This window comes from Anabrus simplex, chromosome 11, assembly GCF_040414725.1.
Source record: "Anabrus simplex isolate iqAnaSimp1 chromosome 11, ASM4041472v1, whole genome shotgun sequence".
Lineage (NCBI taxonomy): Eukaryota > Metazoa > Arthropoda > Insecta > Orthoptera > Tettigoniidae > Anabrus > Anabrus simplex.
The window spans coordinates 86,415,707-86,434,816 of record NC_090275.1 but is presented as its reverse complement, the minus strand read 5'-3'; the positions used below and the strand labels follow the sequence as shown (position 1 = coordinate 86,434,816).

The 19,110-nt window shown below is 37.3% G+C and overlaps 1 protein-coding gene across 2 annotated transcripts in view; it reads right to left on the bottom strand.

The window, feature by feature from the left end:
• The window catches only part of LOC136883437 (fatty acid synthase), an 844,467-nt gene that overhangs the window by 154,107 nt on the left and 671,250 nt on the right, over nt 1–19,110 (bottom strand). For both annotated transcript variants that reach the window (XM_068229660.1, XM_068229661.1), the window contains 2 exons: nt 16,786–16,969; nt 8,174–8,319 (listed from right to left, as the gene is read on the bottom strand). In XM_068229660.1, the coding sequence (XP_068085761.1) occupies nt 8,174–8,319; nt 16,786–16,969 (330 nt within the window). The remainder of the gene's footprint in view (nt 1–8,173; nt 8,320–16,785; nt 16,970–19,110) is intronic.

Sequence of the window (19,110 nt, the reverse complement as noted above, 5' to 3'; positions counted from 1 at the left end):
TGTAATTTCTCAGTGAACTGCTACGGTTTTCAAATAGGATGCAATGGGTTAAAATGTTAAACGTCAATATTAAATAAAAATATGAAACAAGAAACTGGATATATAACATAGTAAAGCTAAAACTAGTATACAAAATCATTAAAATATGGACAACACTAAATTTAAAATGTGATAACATAATAAAATAACAACTATCTCAATGTCAGTCTAAAACCATGCATCTGAAACTAAAACTAGATCTTCATCTTTCTAGAAAGTGTGGAACTTGTATATTCTCGAATATGTAATTCCAAGATAGTCACAAAAGATCTTGCCCAAAGTTAAAGTTCATGTGTTAAAACTGAAAAAAAAAAAAAAAAAATAAAAATAAAAGGTTGCATTTGTACAAGATTATAAATTTTGAGTGGGTTGTGAAATATGTAGTTGGTGCGTCGTAAATAATATAATGGGTGAGTATGCAAAGTTTGTGAATAGAGACAGTTATAAAAATAAGACATTGGCTGGAATTACTGCTGAGAATATCATAAAGGTGAACTGTATGACAGTATAGTAACAATGGATGTAAGGCCCTTTGTAGAGAATACTTGATAGTTGAATGGAACATTATTTCTCTGGAATGAAACGAAAACGAAAGAATTTCTAAAAAACCCTGGAAGAGCTAAAAGATCCCCTATTTGGATTAACAAGAAATGGTACTTACATGTAAAACTAGATGTTATACACGTCCTCCCATTACAGCAGTGTTAGCTTGTCTGTTGGCCCTACTTCTAGTGTTATATCTATGTATTCTCTAATATTCTGTACAAACGGCCTTACATCCAATGTGACTATATTGTCATCTACAGTTTGCCTTTATGATATTCTCAGCAGTAATTCCAGCCAATGTCTTATTTTTATACCTGTCTCTATTCACAAACTTTGTATTATATTATATTATATTATATTATATTATATTATATTATATTATATTATATTATATTATATTATATTATATTATATTATATTATATTATATTATATTATATTATATTATATTATATTATATTATATTATATTATATTATATTATATTATATTATATTATCAAGATTACCAGACACCAGGATATTGAAACAACTATTCGATTACTTTTTGAAGAATAAAATCAATAATAATTGATTCAAAGAAGTTCAGGATGATTTGGAAGAATTGGGTATAACTTGGCAACAAATCAAAGACAGAAAAGAGAAGAGGATTTTGAAGAACAAAAGCATAAGTCTCAAACTAAAAACAGTTGAACGGAAACAATATACTATATCAGACATACAAAGGGCTTCCAGGTCGGAGAGGATGAGAAAGTTCTGGGAGAAAAAAGAAGAAATTAACTCAAATGTATTGATTTCAGTGCTCCAATGTGGGCGTAAAATATGTAAATAAATAAATAATATTATATTATACTATATTATTTATGAAGCACCAACTACGTATTTCACAACACACTCAAAATTTATATTCTTGTACAAATGCAACCTTTTTTTCAGTTTTAACACATGAACTTGAACTTTGGGCAAGATCTTTTGTGATTATCTTGGAATTACATATTCGAAAATATACAAGTTCCACACTTTCTACAAAGATGAATGTCTAGTTTTAGTTTCAGACACATGGTTTTAGACTAACATTGAGATAGTTGTTATTCTATTATGTTATCACAGTTTTAATTTAGTGTTGTCCATATTCTAACGATTTTGTATACTAGTTTTAGCTTTACAATGTTAAATATCCAGTTTCTTGCTTATTATTTTTATTTAATATTTAAGTTTAACATTTTAAGATTGACTAAAGGCTTAAGATGCCCTCCAGAAGGGGCAAAACATGTACCATAAAGCTCTATAGCTGTTTATAAATGTAACCACGTAACAGTGGATAGTATTGAATAGGTGGACCAATAAAAATACCTTGTTATTCTTGTACATACCACTTAGTCGAGCAGCTCATCTCCTTTCTCCCAAGTCTTCCCAACCCAAACTTGCAACATTTTTTTACCACCACTCTTTTGTCAGAAATCACCCAGAACAAAGTAATCCTGGTGAGGGTCCCATACACTGGAACCATACTCTAGTTGAGGTCTTACCAGAGACTTATATGCCCTCTCCTTTACATCCTTACTACAACCCCTAAATACCCTCATAACCATGTGCAGCGATCTGTACCCTTTATTTACAATCATATTTATGTGATTACCTCAATGAAGGTCTTTCCTTATATTAACACCTAGATACTTACAATGATCCCCAAAAGGAACTTTCACCCCATCAACGCAGTAATTAAAACTGAGAGGACTTTTCCTATTTGTGAAACTAACAGCCTAACTTTTAACCCCTTTACCATCATATCATTGCCTACTGTCCATCTCACAACATTATCGAAGTCATTTTGCAGTTGCTCATAATCTTTTAACGTATTTATCACTCTGTACAGAATAACATCATCTGCAAACAGCCTTATCACTGATTCCACTTCTTTACACATATCATTGATATATATAAGAAAATATAAAGGCCCAATAATACTGCCTTGAGGAATTCCCCCCTTAATTATTACAGGGACAGATAAAGCTTCGTCTACTCTAATTCTCTGAGTTCTATTTTCTAGAAACATAGCCACCCATTCAGTCACTCTTTTGTCAAGTCTAATTATGCTCATTTTTGCCAGTAGTCTCCCATGATCTACCCTATCAAATGCCTTAGATAGGTCAATCATGATACAGTTCATTTGACCTCCTGAATCCAGGATAGCTGCTATATCGTGCTGGAATCCTACAAGTTGTGCTTTAGTGGAATAACCTTTCCTAAACCCAAACTGCCTTCTATCAAACCAGTTATTAATTTTGTAAACGTGTAATATAATCAGAAAGAATGCGTTCTAAAGCTTACATGCAATGCATGTCAAACTGACTGGCCTGTAATTTTCAGCTTTATGTCTATCACCCTGTCCTTTATATACTCTTCATTAATTTGATATAGCTTCTTCATGCAAACCTTATCAACTCCATCTGCTTTTCTAGTTTTCAAATTATGTATCTTACTGTAAATGTCATTATTGTCATACGTAAATTTTAATACTTCTTTAGTATTAGTCACCTCCTCTATCTGGACATTATCCTTGTAACCAACAATCTTTACATACTGCTGACTGAATACTTCTGCCTTTTGAAGATCCTCGCATACACACTCCCCTTGTTCATTAATGATTCCTGGAATGTCCTTCTTGGAACCTGTTTCTGCCTTAAAGTACCTACACATACTCTTCCATTTTTCACTAAAATTTGTATGACCACCAATTATGCTTGCCATCATGTTATCCTTAGCTGACCTCTTCACTAGATTCAATTTCCTAGTAAGTTCCTTCAATTTCTCCTTACTTTGACAGCCATTTCTAACTCTATTTCTTTCCAAACTTTCATTCCAACATCCATGTAAATTACATAGAATGGCTAGGGGAGGACGGGGGTGAGCTCGACGAAGCTTCCGTGCTTGTCATTTATCCTCTTCGCGGCATCGTTGTTCCTCTTCAAACACCGTAACTGATGTAGAAACAGCGTGGTGCCAAAGTGCTTGTCATTTATCCTCTTCGCGGCATCGTTGTTCCTCTTCAAACACCGTAACTGATGTAGAAACAGCGTGGTGCCAAAGTGTACTATTCTCAGCAAGCACATCCCAGGCTTGAGTGATAATTTCACCTCTTTTCATAGTACGCATTAGCCGATCCTTGAAACGCCTCAAAGGGGCTCCATGAAGTCTTGTGCCAAAGCAGAGTTCACCATACAGGAGTTGATGAGGAAGCCTGGTTTCACTCATGCGACGGACGTGCCCTATCAATCTGAGAGGATGGCCTATGATGGTAGCCTCAATGCTTATAAGCATGCACTTTCTCATGAACTGCAAGGTTGGTGACACAGTCCTCCCATTTGATGTTCAAGATGGATCTGCATTTTTGCAGATGGAAGTGCTCTAGCTTTTTGATATCCTGACAGTAGAGGGTCCAAGTTTCACAAGCATATAGCAGTGTTGATATGACAACAGCATGGTAAACCATGATCTTGGTATGCATTATAAGGTCCTTCCTTATTCACGAAGACATGACGGGATAAATGTGCAAATGCTGAGCGGGCAGCACCAATTCTCCTATCCACATCTTGTGAGCAGTTAGCACTTTTTGAGAGGATACTTCCTAGATAATAAAAAAGTGGTAGACCTGCTCCAGTGGAGTATCTGCAATGGAGATATTGAAAGCTGCGAGGTTCGACCCAGGTGCAGGCTGTGTGAGAACTTTGGTTTTCTGAACATTAATGGAGAGACCAAAATGATTGCAAGCACTCTTGAAACAACTGACAGACTGTTGTAGCTCGTAAGAGCAGATGCAGCAGCATCATCTGCATATTGCAATTCCATAACAGAGGAAATCTTAGTAAGCTTTTGGGAGCGAAGTCTAGCCAGACTGAACAGTCTCCCATCGAAGCGATATCTGACCTTTACACCTTGGGTGTCTGTAGATGTTCCATATAGCATGGCAGCCAGATGAAGAGTGAAGAGTGTTGGAGCAAGCATACTTCCCTGTTTCAATCCATGAGTGATGGGAAATGGATCAGAGATAATATTTTGATGAGTGATTTGCCCAGACGTGTCATCATGAAGAACCTTGACCAGATCTACAAAATGCTGTGTACAGCCAAAGTGTTTCAGTACTGTCCACATAACTGGTCTCGAGACTGAGTCAAAAGCCTTTTTTCTAGGTCATCGAACACTAGATACAAAGGAGTCAGTTGCTCTCTGCATTTTCCCTGGATTTTCCTTGCACAGAAGATCATATCTGCTGTGCCTCTGGATGTTCAACAACTGCACTGCAGCTCAGGTAGGATCCTCTCGGAAATAATCTGCAGGCGATTAAGCCAAATTCTAGCAAGATAATTGACACCTTTGGGGTGTACAGACCTACAACTTTTATTATAATTTGGGTCCACCTTATTCAATACATAAAAATTGTTGCTTAGATGTAATTACAATATATATTTCAATCAGAACTAGTTTTGAAGCCCCTCTGCGTCATCATCAGCTGATATAAATTTGTGGAAAAATTGACAATCATATAAGTTTATCTACTTCAAATTGATCACAATTTAAAACCATATTAACAACATGTAACTGTGTTAAAATTATACTATATTTTCTACAAGTCCTAGACTTGCGAGTCTTAAGCCATAAACTGATTAAAACATATGCAAACCGGTTTGCTCACTTATGAAATAACATGGATTTAAAAAAACAACAACTTAAAAATAAAATAGTCTTAAAGTACTTTGTGCTTAATTGATCATGCTTCTTAAAACTTGACGTAAAATCGTAGTAGAAATGATTCAATAAAAACCACAGTGTCCCTTTAATGGAGCAATCCTAGTGAGGTGGAAATGAGCCATAAGTCCTTTGAGATGTTATTAAGGACAACGTTCCCAGTTCAATGCGGACCTGTAATAACAGAATGTAATAAACCATCACTTCACTGAAGAGGCAAGATATAAAATTACATCTTATAATGTAATCGTTCTTATGTGACTCGCCTCAAAAGATTGCCGTCCATGCGAAGTGCAATGAAGCACAGCAAGCAGTGTTGTGATACTATTCAAGTGCCCAAGGTTGGACGGGAGTGAAGAGGGGAAGTAGGGGAAAGTGGGAGGAGCAACTGAGGAACGGCAATTTGTTAGAGCTTTGGAGGACGTGGTCGTAAGAAGCAACTAGCAAAGCTATTACGTATAATATGAAACACAAACCTATTTGCCGGGATATGTACGTTTTTAAAAAACGCAATAAGGAAATCAAATAGAATATTCGATTTTTTGGAAATCTCATTTAAATTAAGGTTCAGATTAAAATACTGTTCTAGGTGTATATAGCAACCCTCCGTAACATCCAGCAAACTTCCTTTTCCTAAGTTCTCCAAGACCTCAATGTCCTGTTCTATAGATGTGAATTTATGCTTTAGATCGCGTATGTGCTGGCCTACCGTGGAAAACCTATTAACCTATTATATTTTATGGCATTAGTATGTTCTGTATATCTAATTTTAAAGTTTCGTCCTGTAAATGTCATTATTGTCATAGGTAAATTTTAATACTTCTTTAGTATTAGTCACCTCGACTATCTGGACATTATCCTTGTAACCAACAAAACTTTAAAATTAGATATACAGAACATACTAATGCCATAAAATATAATAGGTTTTCCGTGGTAGGCCACACGATCTAAAGCATAAATTCACATCTATAGAACAGGACATTGAGGTCTTGGAGAACTTAGGAAAAGGAAGTTTGCTGGATGTTATGGAGGTTTGCTATATACACCTAGCACAGTATTTTAATCCAAACCTTAATTTAAATGAGATTTCTGAAAAATCAAATATTGTATTTGATTTCCTTATTGCGTTTTTTAAAAATGTACATATCCCGGCAAATAGGTCTGTGTTTCATATTATGTGTAATAGCTTTGCTAGTTGCTTCTTACGACCACACCCTCCAAAGCTCCAACAAATTGCCGTTCCTCAGTTGCTCCTTCCACTTTCCCCTACTTCCCCTCTTCATTCCCGTCCAACCTTGGGCACTTGATTAGTATCACAACACTGCTTGCTGTGCTTCATTGCACTTTGCATGGACGGCGATCTTTTGAGGTGAGTCACGTAAAAATGATTACGTTATAAGACATAATTTTATATTTTGCCTCTTCAGTGAAGTATAATAATAATTTCGTGTGGCTATTACTAGCCGAGTGCAGCCCTTGTAAGGCAGACCCTCCGATGAGGGTGGGCGGCATCTGCCATGTGTAGGTAACTGCGTGTTATTGTGGTGGAGGATAGTGTTATGTGTGGTTTGTGAGTTGCAGGGATGTTGGGGACAGCACAGACACCCAGCCCCCGGGTCATTGGAATTAACCAATGAAGGTTAAAATCCCCGACCCGGCCGGGAATCGAACCCGGGACCCTCTGAACCGAAGGCCAGTACGCTGGCCTTTCAGCCAACGAGTCGGACTTCAGTGAAGTGATAGTTTATTACATTTTATTATTACAGGTCCGCATTGAACTGGGAACGTTGTCCTTAATAACATCTCAAAGGACTTATGGCTCATTTCCACCTCACTAGGATTGCTCCATTAAAGGGACACTGTAGTTTTTATTGAATCATTTCTGCTACGATTTTACGTCAAGTTTTAAGAAGCACGATCAATTAAGCACAAAGTACTTCAAGACTATTTTATTTTTAAGTTTTTCTTTTTTTAAATCCATGTTATTTCATAAGTGAGCAAACCGGTTTGCATATGTTTTTATCAGTTCATGGTTTAAGACTTGCAAGTCTTGGACTTGTAGAAAAATATAGTATAATTTGAACACAGTTTCATGTTGTTAATATGGTTTTAAATTGAGTTCAATTTGAAGTAGATACACTTATATGATTGTCGATTTTTCCACAAACTTTTATCAGCTGATGACGATGCACAGGGGCGTCGAAACTAGTTCTGATTGAAATATATGTTGTAATTACATCTAAGCAACAATTTTTATGTACTGAATAAGGTGGACCCAATTTATAATAAAAGTTGTAATTTTGGTTCATTACGGACAAACAATGAAGTTTATTAATTTAACTGTGTACAGACCTAGTGAGGCTAGCACTGACACTACTGCCGAACTTGGTCAACAGGCCGTAATGATCAGGAAGATAATGAAGGTAACTATCAAAATGAGAAGGAGGTGAAGAAATTACCAATTGAAGATTGAGGGAAAGGGGAATCATAAAAGAGGGCTGGGGTTTTGAAGCCTCGACCTCGGCCTTGAATGCTCCAGTATTGCCGAGTTGGAGGGAAACTAAATGTGATGGGCTTGAATGTCCTGAGCCCCTAAAACTTATCAACAATAACATTACAATGAGTATTGTTATTAGCTTGAATGACCTGTATAAGCAGAAACATATCAGGAAGAAGATTGTTGTTAGCTGAGGTGTGCTTTATCTTGTCTGCTCCCACTCATCTCCAAGAGACGATATCACTGCTACAGTTATACAAAAAATAACCTATAAATGATTGGTAAGACAGCTAGTCTGAACTACATACGAAAAGCAGCTTCTTGGAACAGTTTTTAGTCTTGTCTCACCTGCAATAATGTAGCTCAGTTTTTCATTGCAGTAATATCGAGGCCGTGCCTTCATGATTTTAAGAGTTGGAATAGCCAGTTTGTCATCTTCTTCATCTCTAATTTTGATCAGTACTTTGCCCATGTGTTTTCCAGCTGCCATGAATCTGCACAGATGAAGCATATACTAATGATCACTCCTATTACACTGCTATAAAAATATTACAGTATTTATTTATCATATGACATTACAACAAGGTTTTACATATGGAAATGAATGACATGACATGACATAACATAGGGCCGATGACCTTCGATGTTAGGCCCCTTAAAACAACAAGCAAAACATAACATAACATAACATAACATAACATAACATAACATAACATAACATAACATAACATAACATAACATAACATAACATAACATAACATAACATAACATAACATAACATAACATGTTTAAGAGAGCTGAAAACTTTTAATACCTGTGAGATGTAATTGAAGAAAATAGAGGAAACAGGATGGAAATCAATGAAAGAGAAAGGCGTGCAACTGGATTCTTTAAGAGTGTGGGAGGACTGATATGGAACAGGGATGTACCACAGAGATGTAAAGGAATTATTTACAAGACTTATTTTGTGGCAATTTTAACATATGGATCAGAAACATGGGTGATGAAGGAGAGGGATAAAATTAGAATACAAGCAAAGGAAATGAAGTTTCAGTGGTGTCAAGTAAGTATAACAAGAATGGACAGAGTAAGAAATGAGAGAGTTTGGGAAATGTGGTACCCCTACAGGAAAAGATAGAAAAATCAAGGCTGCAGTGGTATGGAGATGCTAAAAGAATGGGAGAAGAGAGGATACCAAGAAAGATGTTAGAAATGGAGCTGAAGGGAAGTAGACCTAGAGTAAGACTGAGGGACAGATGTCTGAAAGGTTTAAAGAAGAGCATCGAGGCAAGAGCAGGGAAATGGACGAAAGTGAGAGAAGAGAATTGGTGGATGGACCAAAAAAAAAAAAAAAAAATAGGTGGAGAGACTTATGTTCCAAGAAGACTCAGCCTGTGGTTGGAAACTGCTCCAGATGATGATGATGATGAAGATGATGATGATGATGATGATGATGATGATGATGATGAACATAATAAAAAAGACAAATTTTCTGCCATTACATGCCCACCTGTTTTAAGGGGAGGATGTGTGGAACAAAGCCATTTAGTGTGAAGATCTTCAATATCTCAGTGGAATGGAAGGTCTTAATTATGCAAAGTTTTCTTATACTCCCTCCCAATTTCATTTCTCCATCATAGCTCTGGTGGAGCTATATGACTTAGAACAGGGAGAAAGTGGATTGGGGTTGATTTTATGGTGACTGTAATTATGCACATTGACTCATTTAACTGCCTATGAGTACTGTTAAGCCAAACCAAGAGAGCAGTACTCAGCAGTGGAGTACATAAGACCTAATGCTGAGGATTGCAGTACAGTTGCAGAGGAACCCCAAGAGGTACCACATACTTGTCCTAGTAAAATGTTTGGCAGTTAATTTAGAGAAATGCTCCTTAAATGATGAAGTCCTATTAAGATTATATCAAGATATTTTGGGTATCTGCTGTGATTTAGATGTCTGTTTTAAAAGTAAACATTGAGTTCACTGTTTGTAAGTCTGCTATTCAAATGGTAAACTGACACTCATATAAATATATTATTTCTAATAGAGGACTTGAGATGGAAATTCAATCTGCCCTGTACAGACAACTGGAAGAAACTGCGGTTAGAGAGGGAGAAGAAAAAGGAGATATGGCCAGAGTTCTACTCTTCAGAGGCCATGATGAACAGAGCATGGACATGCACAAACCAGGAGCTGAGACATTTTGTAAATTCCATGGCAGTCCATGGCTACCATCACAAAATCTGTAGGTCGAAGACATACCACGACTCGGACTCGATGTGCATATGTGAACTCTGTGGTAAACATTGTGACCGATATCACGTACTGTCGTGTAAAAATCGTGTGAAATCAATCATAGACCTCTGTATTGATTAATGTATCCTAATACTGCACAACTTGTGCGCAATAAAGTTTGTATATATTAGATGCATTCGGCCAGACTCCACTTGCCAAAATTTTCTTCCATGATAGCTAAAGCATTTATAAAAATAAACTGTTTTCTATGAACTAACAACAGACGGACATCCCTTTCCTCTTTTGTTTTATCCTATTTGAATAAATCAACATTATAGCATTTAAAATCTAAAATGTAGGTAGCATCTTAGATGTATGGCTTCCATGTTCCATTAAATTATTATTTACTTTTTTTTTTTTCAGCTTGAACCATGGTCTGCCAACATTTTGAACACTGACCATAAAAATGGATATGATGTCCAAATAATTAAAAACTGAATTTTAAATCGTACATACATACATCTTCATTACAGACTGTTATGCCTTTTCGGGCTTCCAGTCTGCAAACCTCTGTGAATTTAATATCCCTCACCACAATCCACTGTTTGTAACTAGTTCTGTGGCCTCATTAATCTATACCATTTATCTTTAAATCAATACAAATTGAGTCTAATCATTGTCATCTTGGTCTTCCTCTACTTCTCTTACCCTCAATAACATAGTCCATTACTCTCCTACGTAACTTATCCTCCTCCATTCACCTCACTGAAGCCAGTTTATGTGTAAAGCATCATCCAACGAGTTCATTACTAACTGACCCTTTATCTTCTCATTCCGAGTGTCCTACTGTCATTGTTCCCACCTGTTTGTATCAGCAATCATTCTTGCTACATTCTCGCTACTTTCATGTCTGTTACTTCTAACTTACAAATAAGATATCCTGAGTCCATCCAGGTTTCAGTCCTGTAAAGAAAAGCTAGTCTGAAAACAGACCAGAGATGAGCCCACTGAATTAGCTTTATTGCACCTTGACTCAATCTCACTTACTATACTACCATCCTGGGAGGAAACACATCCTAATTACTTAATGATCTACCTATTCCAGCTTTATTTTCCCAACCTCTTAGATTTCTTACCTACTGACATAAATTTAGTATTGGAAAGGCTAATTTTCATATCATACTCATTGCACCTAATTGATTTTAATAATCTACCCTTAATCCCCTAGTCGCCCAGTATGGCAAACATCTTTTACCTCGGTACTCAGTCATATGCTTTCTCTGGATCTACGAAACATAAACATACCTAACTGTCTATTCCTCTCGTAGTATTTTTCAATTACCTGGCACATACTGAAAGTCTGATCCTGACTACTACTCTGCAGTATGAAACCACACTGGTTTTCACGCAACTTCCTCTCAACCACTGTTTGCACCCTTACTTCCAAAATCCCAGTGAACACCTTGCCTGGTATACTGATCAATGAAATACCTTAATAGTTGTTGCAATCCTTCTTGTTCCCTTGCTTATAGATAGGTGTATTTACTGCTTTTGTCCAATTAGAAGATACCGGTACCTTTCTAATATTTCATGCTAATCTTATTACTCTATGAGACCATGTATGTATGTTTTAAAATTGTTATGTCTTTTCTTCTAATTTGTATGTATTTACAACATTTAAGGCTGACAGACACACTGGATTAATAAAAACTCAACGATGAAATTGTAACCGTACCAGGACAATTATGGTTACCATAATAATAATAAACATAATAATAATAATAATAATGATAATAATAATAAGATAAAACCAGTAGTAAATAATATAATACTTAATAATATGACTAAGGAAATAGTAAATAACGCAGAGGCGGTGAATTCACATCAAAACATGGAAATGTGACGAGTATCTTTCGATGTGTAAAATTAAACCAAATACAGGGAACACTTACAGGCCTAAAAATGACAACTAAGAAAGGATAGTGGAAGGTGCTTAGAACCCTACGAGGTATATGGAAACGTATAACATTATGGGGGAGAAAAGACTTACAATAGTACACCCAACAGACAAATAATTATTAAGAAAATGAACATACAATTATAAATGAACAAATAAATGAACTGCAGATAAACATACTTGAGATACACACAAAAGATGTGTAAGGGAAACAATTAAGCTCTTCGGTCATGAACAAACTTTGACATAGAGACTCAGAATTTACAGAATGAAAGGAGGCAACCCCGAACGAAACAAAATTAATTACACAATTCAAGAAAGCATTACAGTTACTTACAATTACAACTAGATTTACAAAAGAAGGTTTGCCTCTGAAAACAACACGTTGCGGACTAGCATAATCGCTAAGTCATATAAATGCTCTATTTTGGAAAATGTGGAAAACTAGAGGAAATTCCAGCACAAGAGATGAACTTTTACATAATTACTGAATTTACATTAAGTGGGAATAGTCCCAAACATATGAATGCATTTAAATAGCATAAGGCAAAAATGCGCTTACCTTTGGCGGCTGATGACCCATTGCGGGACGGGCGCTAAACATGCCCGCCCGCTGTAGTGATCCAAATTCAAAGACGCAGACAAAGTGACTCGCACGCGCGAGGAGCCACAAACAGGAAATAGAGTGATTACAAATGACCAATAGCTACACTCCAGTTTGCCACATTCACCTATTAAAAATCCTAATATACTGGCCAATAAAAACACTTGTACTTTTGACCAATGACAATGATATTCTAGAATTATGCTTTCTGCAGAATTTGCATCTTTGCGGATATTACAAAACGACAGGAAGGGCCACTTAGACGTGGCACACCCTGCCTCACAAGTCATGAATAAAATTTCCACATCCCTTTCCATAGTTAACAAAATAATACAATTTAAATCAGGAAACATAAATACCATAAATCTTCTTCATAGTCCATTTCTACATATGCCTAAATGTGTAATAATTTTTAAATAAGAAAGCTTCATATAATAATTTGCTTTGCACAAATTCTTCAGTTTTTTAAAAGTTTTTGTTTACCTAAAATGATGACAAGACAAAAATTTACATAATATTACATAATAAGGACTTCTGTTGCTTCACTGATTTCTGCTCACCAACGGCCACAGAAATGAAATTTACTTGTTCTTGATGATTTTTGACACTTAACAGAATCAGCAGTACAAGAATTGAGTCAAACTAGTAACATATCTGATCTTTGAATGTTCAAATATTCATGTGTTAAATGCACTTGTTAGCACTAGAGCGCAGCATTAGCTAGGCAGCTTAACATGCTGGGAGTAGACTTCCAGCAAGGTAACGAGGAAGACATTGCGTGACATGCAACAGACATGTGGTTGGACAAATCTAACTCCACATCCTGTGACTCAAGGTGACTGCTGCTGCTGTTGTTGCTAAACAAAAGACCTTTGATGCGTTTGATTAACTTTTTTTGGCTTCCAATAAAATTGTGATGTTTCTTCTTCTTTTTTATTAGTCAAACCTAAGACTGGTTTGCAGTGGTTGTCACTATTCTCCTCCACTCCTGCCTGTCCTCAGCCAGCCTCTTCAGCTCTACTTAGGAGAAACAGCTCAGATCCTTGATGATTTGGTCGATGTACTCCAGTCTACAGTCTAGGTCTGCCCCTTGCATTGGAGACATCAGTGGCACCCTCAAGTAGGTCCCACTGTAAGCAGATGGTGAATCTCTTCACCGGTAACCTTGTCTATCCACAGTATCTTGTGGATCCTATGGTGGCATTACATCTTGCTGCTGCTGCTGCTGCTGATGATGATGCTTGTTGTTTAAAGGGGCCTAACTTCTATGTTACTGGCCCATTATATCTTGAAGGCATCAATTCTCTTCCTTCACATTGAACCAAGAGTCCACATTTCACTGTCGTAAGCAGCACACTCCAAATGGATGTCTTGAGGAGCTGCTTCCTTAGGCCCAGGTCAGTGTCGTTAGAAGTGAAGAGCTTTTTTCTTTCTTGTAGACATGATATGGGGTTTTGGGATTATTCCCTGTCAAGAAAACAAGGTGCAACTCTTAATGTTTTGCAGGAAACCTTGTTGTGCCCCTTTAGAAGAAAATCCTGACTGTTACCGAGTAAGTCTTCTACAATAATGAGGGTTTGGATTTAAGAATGCTTTACCATTGGACCTGTAGTCGTACGCTCGTTTGTCACCAGGTGGCTCGCTGTATGCTGGCAGGAGCTGATGACTAAATTAAGCTCCAAATTAAGATGTTCTGTCACACCGTGCGTGATTGAGAAGTATCAGAGAGGACATCAGACGAATCAGGGACAAATGTGGTAGAAAAATAAGTAGAAACTAATAAAATAAAATGCAATGAAAGACACCACAATAGAATGGAACAGAGCTGAAGAATGGAAAGAAAGCATGTGGAGAAAACCAGAGGATGATAATGATGTGAGACGGTGTGAGAGGGAGGGGGTTGGTACAACCAGTGTACACACGTTATAAAAGTATGACATAACACATAGCTTGGACTGAAGCAACTAGTGATGATGAACGAACAAATTTGGAAAATTTCTTGTTGAATGCTGGTTGATCTTATTTGCAATATTTGCCTTACTTCGGTTGTCGGATGTTATCCTGCTTCCTAGGTAGGAGAAGTCATACATGTTCTTTAATCCGTGTCCACCCAGGACCATGGCGGCCTCAGTCCCGTGCCTAACACAAGAAAGTTGAAGCAATGCCAGCCTCAGCTAGGAGACGCAAAACCACTGGGCCCCCCTTTTAGTCGCCTTTTATGACAGGCATGGGATACCGTGGACATATTCTACCACCCCCACCCACAGATGCGACTGAGACAGATCAATGATCGTAACAAACTAGGTCTTACCCATACCAGAATACACAGAGCATCTGAGGTGATCAGAGCAGAATATAGGGTTGCCATACCAGAAACATAAAAATTCAGAATATTTTGATACAACAAGTCTGCACATGACTTTTTATGCTTCCCATTTCAGAAACAGATTATTAACCGCAATATTTGAGGATCAAAGGTTTCAGGTGACGCAAGTATGGGAAAAAGCTAGGATTGGAAAGGTAACAGCCGTGGCCTTAATTAAGGTACAGCCTAGTGTGAAAATGGGAAACCACTGAATATCATCTTCAGGGCTGCCAATGGTGGAATTCAAACCCACCCTCTTCTGACTGCAAGTTCACTGCTATGTGACATTAACAGTGCAGCCAACTAGTTTGGTTCTAGTAATAGCACAGCAAAATAACTTACAATGGATTTTATTTTGTACAGTTCCACATTTTTTACATTTACATTACTTTTTCTGAGAAGCGGTTAAACAAATCAGATTATGATCTTTGTTAACAAAATATGTTTGTTCATAAAGTAATCATGAAATGCAACACATGTCATGTCTTTAAATTTATATTGTGACATTAAAATTGATTTTATAGAAGTCACTTATTGAACAAGTTAACAAGCACAAAGAAGAGAGAACAGAAGCTTCAATAGCAAAGACAAAGCAAAGAATGGCAAAGAACGAATGAACTGGTAGTGTTATTGATTCAATACTGTATTTATCAATTCAGAAATATCAATACAGAAAGGAGGAATCAAGCTTTTTCAACTTTAGAATCAGATCACAAATTCTGTGCTCTCTGTGATAACGAGATCACTCTTCAATGATCTTCACTGGAAAAAGTTGTTAAACAAAATTTTGCTTAAATTTGAAGATGACTACATAAAAAAAAATACTTTTAAAATGTACAAAGAGTGGGGCTTCATTTTTTTACCAGTAATTATAAAAATTTAGGATATTTGTAAGGAATTAAAAATTCAGGCAGGATATATTTTTCAATTACAAGATATTAGAATCATTAAGTATTGATGGTTTTCACTTTACAAAGCAAATTTAATATGTCCTCCTATTTAATACATACACATCTCCATCATTAGATGGAGTAATAATAGTCAAACATGTTTCAACTCGTTTGAGCCATCTTCAGTGAAAAACGGGGGGTTAAAGTAATTTTCATAATAGATGCTAAAATTGTGTTAGAAACATAATGAAGGAAAGAATGGAAAACAAAAGAGACATGACAGAAATAAAACACAATTCAATATATACACATTTCAATCATTAGATGGAGCAATAATCAACTCATTTGAGACATCTTCAGTGAAAAAGTTAACGTTTTTACATAATTGAAGCTAAAAAATGTGTTAAACCTAATGAAGAAGAGAATGAAAACAAACCTCACTATGATCACTTATTGGTTCTGTCTTATTTGTTTCATTCTTTTCATTAGGTTTTAACACATTTTTTAGCTCAATTATGTAAAAATGTTAACATTTTTCAGTGAAGATGTCTCAAACAAGTTGATTATTGCTCCATCTAATGTTGGAAATGTGACATAAAGCAAAATGATGGAGATGTGTATGTATTGAATAGGAGGACATATTAAATTTCCTTTTTACTGTATTTTTCAAAGCTAAGATTCTCGACAATCCGGTCTTTATGGGACGTATTGCAACCCTCTATGTAAATGAATATGTGTATTAGGACAAACACAAACATATGTCCTTGAGCTAGAAAAAATGACCAGATGTGACTAAAATCTGTGGCTCAGCCAGGAATCAAACCAAGGAACCTCTGAACTATAGCACACTACACTGATCATTCAGCTCAGAAATTAAATTTTATAAATTGAACTGTGTGCCATCTTACCTGTAGGCCTGCTCTACTTCATCTTCTGAGAAACATGTCCGCGCTTTTAAAGGCTTTATAGCTCCAGATTTTAAGCCAGCCGTCATCAACTCGTGCAGTTCCACTACACATTCATCGTCAGCACCTATCTTGGTATCAAGCATCACTCCGTCATAGGACTTGTTCTTCATTAGCTGTTCCATATCTAGTGAGAATAAGGAATGATTGAGTACAGTGACAGAAAATATTCATTACTTTCATTTACCACCACCAATGACTGTAATATAGGTGAGGCCAAAAACAACAAATACCCATTAACATGGCTTGAGGTAGAAACAGCACTAAAGAGCATGCAAAATGGGAAGTCCCCAGGCTTTGATGATCTCAGCTCAGACATGATAAAGGCAGGTGGAATACCAGGCTTGAATTGGCTATATAGTGTGGTATCAGTGATCTGGAAAAGAAACAAAATCCCAGAAGATTGGAGTAAAGAAGTCATCATCCCACTGTTCCAAAAAGGGCAACCGATGGAAATGTGGAAATTACAGAGGCATTACGCTGTTGTCACACACACTGAAGCTGCTGGAAGAGATCATACAAATGAGACTTAGGAAGATAGTAGAATCTTTGCTTGAGAAAGAACAACACGGGTTCAGGAAAGGTTGAAGTACTGTGGATCTTATCTTTGCAGTAAAAATGCTGACAGAAAAGTACTGGGAATATGGAAGAAATCTTGTGATTGCATTTGTGGACATTGGAAAAGCATATGATAGTGTTCCACAAATCAAGATATGGAAATGTCTGGAAGACCTAAAGGTGCCAAAGTACTTAACTGACAAAGTCAAGATGCTATACCAGAAGTGCTCCAGCTGAGTCCAGATAGGCAACAGATGATCAGAATGGTTTGAAATGAAGAGAGTTGTCCAACAAGGAAGTGCCCTATCACCACTCCTGTTCATAATAGTAATTGTAACCGCTACTACAGTGGTTACACAAAAACGGTAACTGGTAATTCTGTTGTGGCTCAGTGTCTGCCCTCTATCGTTAATCAGCCCGGTTCTGATGCAATGGTGCAAAACCACCCACCTGTCTTAGCGCCACCAGTATCAAGTGCTCTTTTAGGTTGCATAACCTCTACACAACAGGTTAATGCCCCGATGGTCTCTCAGATTAGTGAGAACCTTTCTCAAATGAGGTTGTCTCCGCCCGTAACGTTGCAGGCTAACGTTAGTCCTAACCTAACCTGTACCCCGTCCTTTCCACAAGGGCTCCTGAAACAAAGGTATGAGGCCTCAGTAAACCCTCTGGACTATTCTAAGCCTTCCCAAGCATCCCCTACACCTGTTTTTCCCCAGATTTTCTCCAATCTTCCTCACCCGTTGACCCCTGTGTTTAAGGGAGTCTCTAAATTTTCAGCTAACTCCGTTGATGAAGTTATTTTCTTCCTTCGCTTCCTAACTGAGTTCAATGATCAGGCAATAGTGTATGATCTCAGTAACGACAATGTATTTAAAATTCTATACCCGCATGTCTCTGGGACTCTTTCTGAGCATATTGTCAGGGCCATTTCCGAAAGATGGTCAGTAGATCAATTTCATGCCCATGTGCTTGAATATTTCATTCCTGCTCGTGCCTTGCCTGCATTAGTGCAGAAGCACTATTTCAAAGTACAACATCTCAATGAGTCGTTATCTGAATATGTTCAAAATATTAAGCTCCAAGCTAAGATTTTCCGGCTCCACTATTCAGAGGCCCAGATGGTTGCCAACATAATTGAAGGTCTCACCCCGAACTATAGATCATATCTGGCTCTTTAACCCCGACCAGCAACATTCGCCCAGTTGGAAGCAATTACAGTGTCTGCTGAAGGCATTCGATATGCTGACCAGTTACGCCTTGCATTAGCCCTACCTCCTATAAGCATGCCTCTTCCTCAGGCATATCCGGTGTTCTTCTTCAAGAATTTCAAGAAGGGCATCGTCCTATTTCTTATGCTTCATGTGCCCTGAATCCTGCTGAGCAAAATTATTCCATTTATGAGTTGGAAGCCTTGGCTGTTGTCTTCTCTTTAGAACGCTTCAGAATGTACCTGGAACATCTTCCTTTCGATCTGGAAACTGATAATCAGGCATTGAGTTGGGTGCAGGCCAAGCTGCGAAGGACCGGTCGTCTAGCACGTTGGGCAGTGCGCGTCTCAGCCTTCCAATTTGAAGCCCGCCACATTCGTGGCACCGAAAACGTTGTGGCTGATGGCCTCAGCAGGATGTTCTATCCAGGCAGCTCTGACCCTTAGTCAGAGCCGGCAGACCCATCTCCCGAAGAAGTATCGGCTTTTGTGAATGTAAT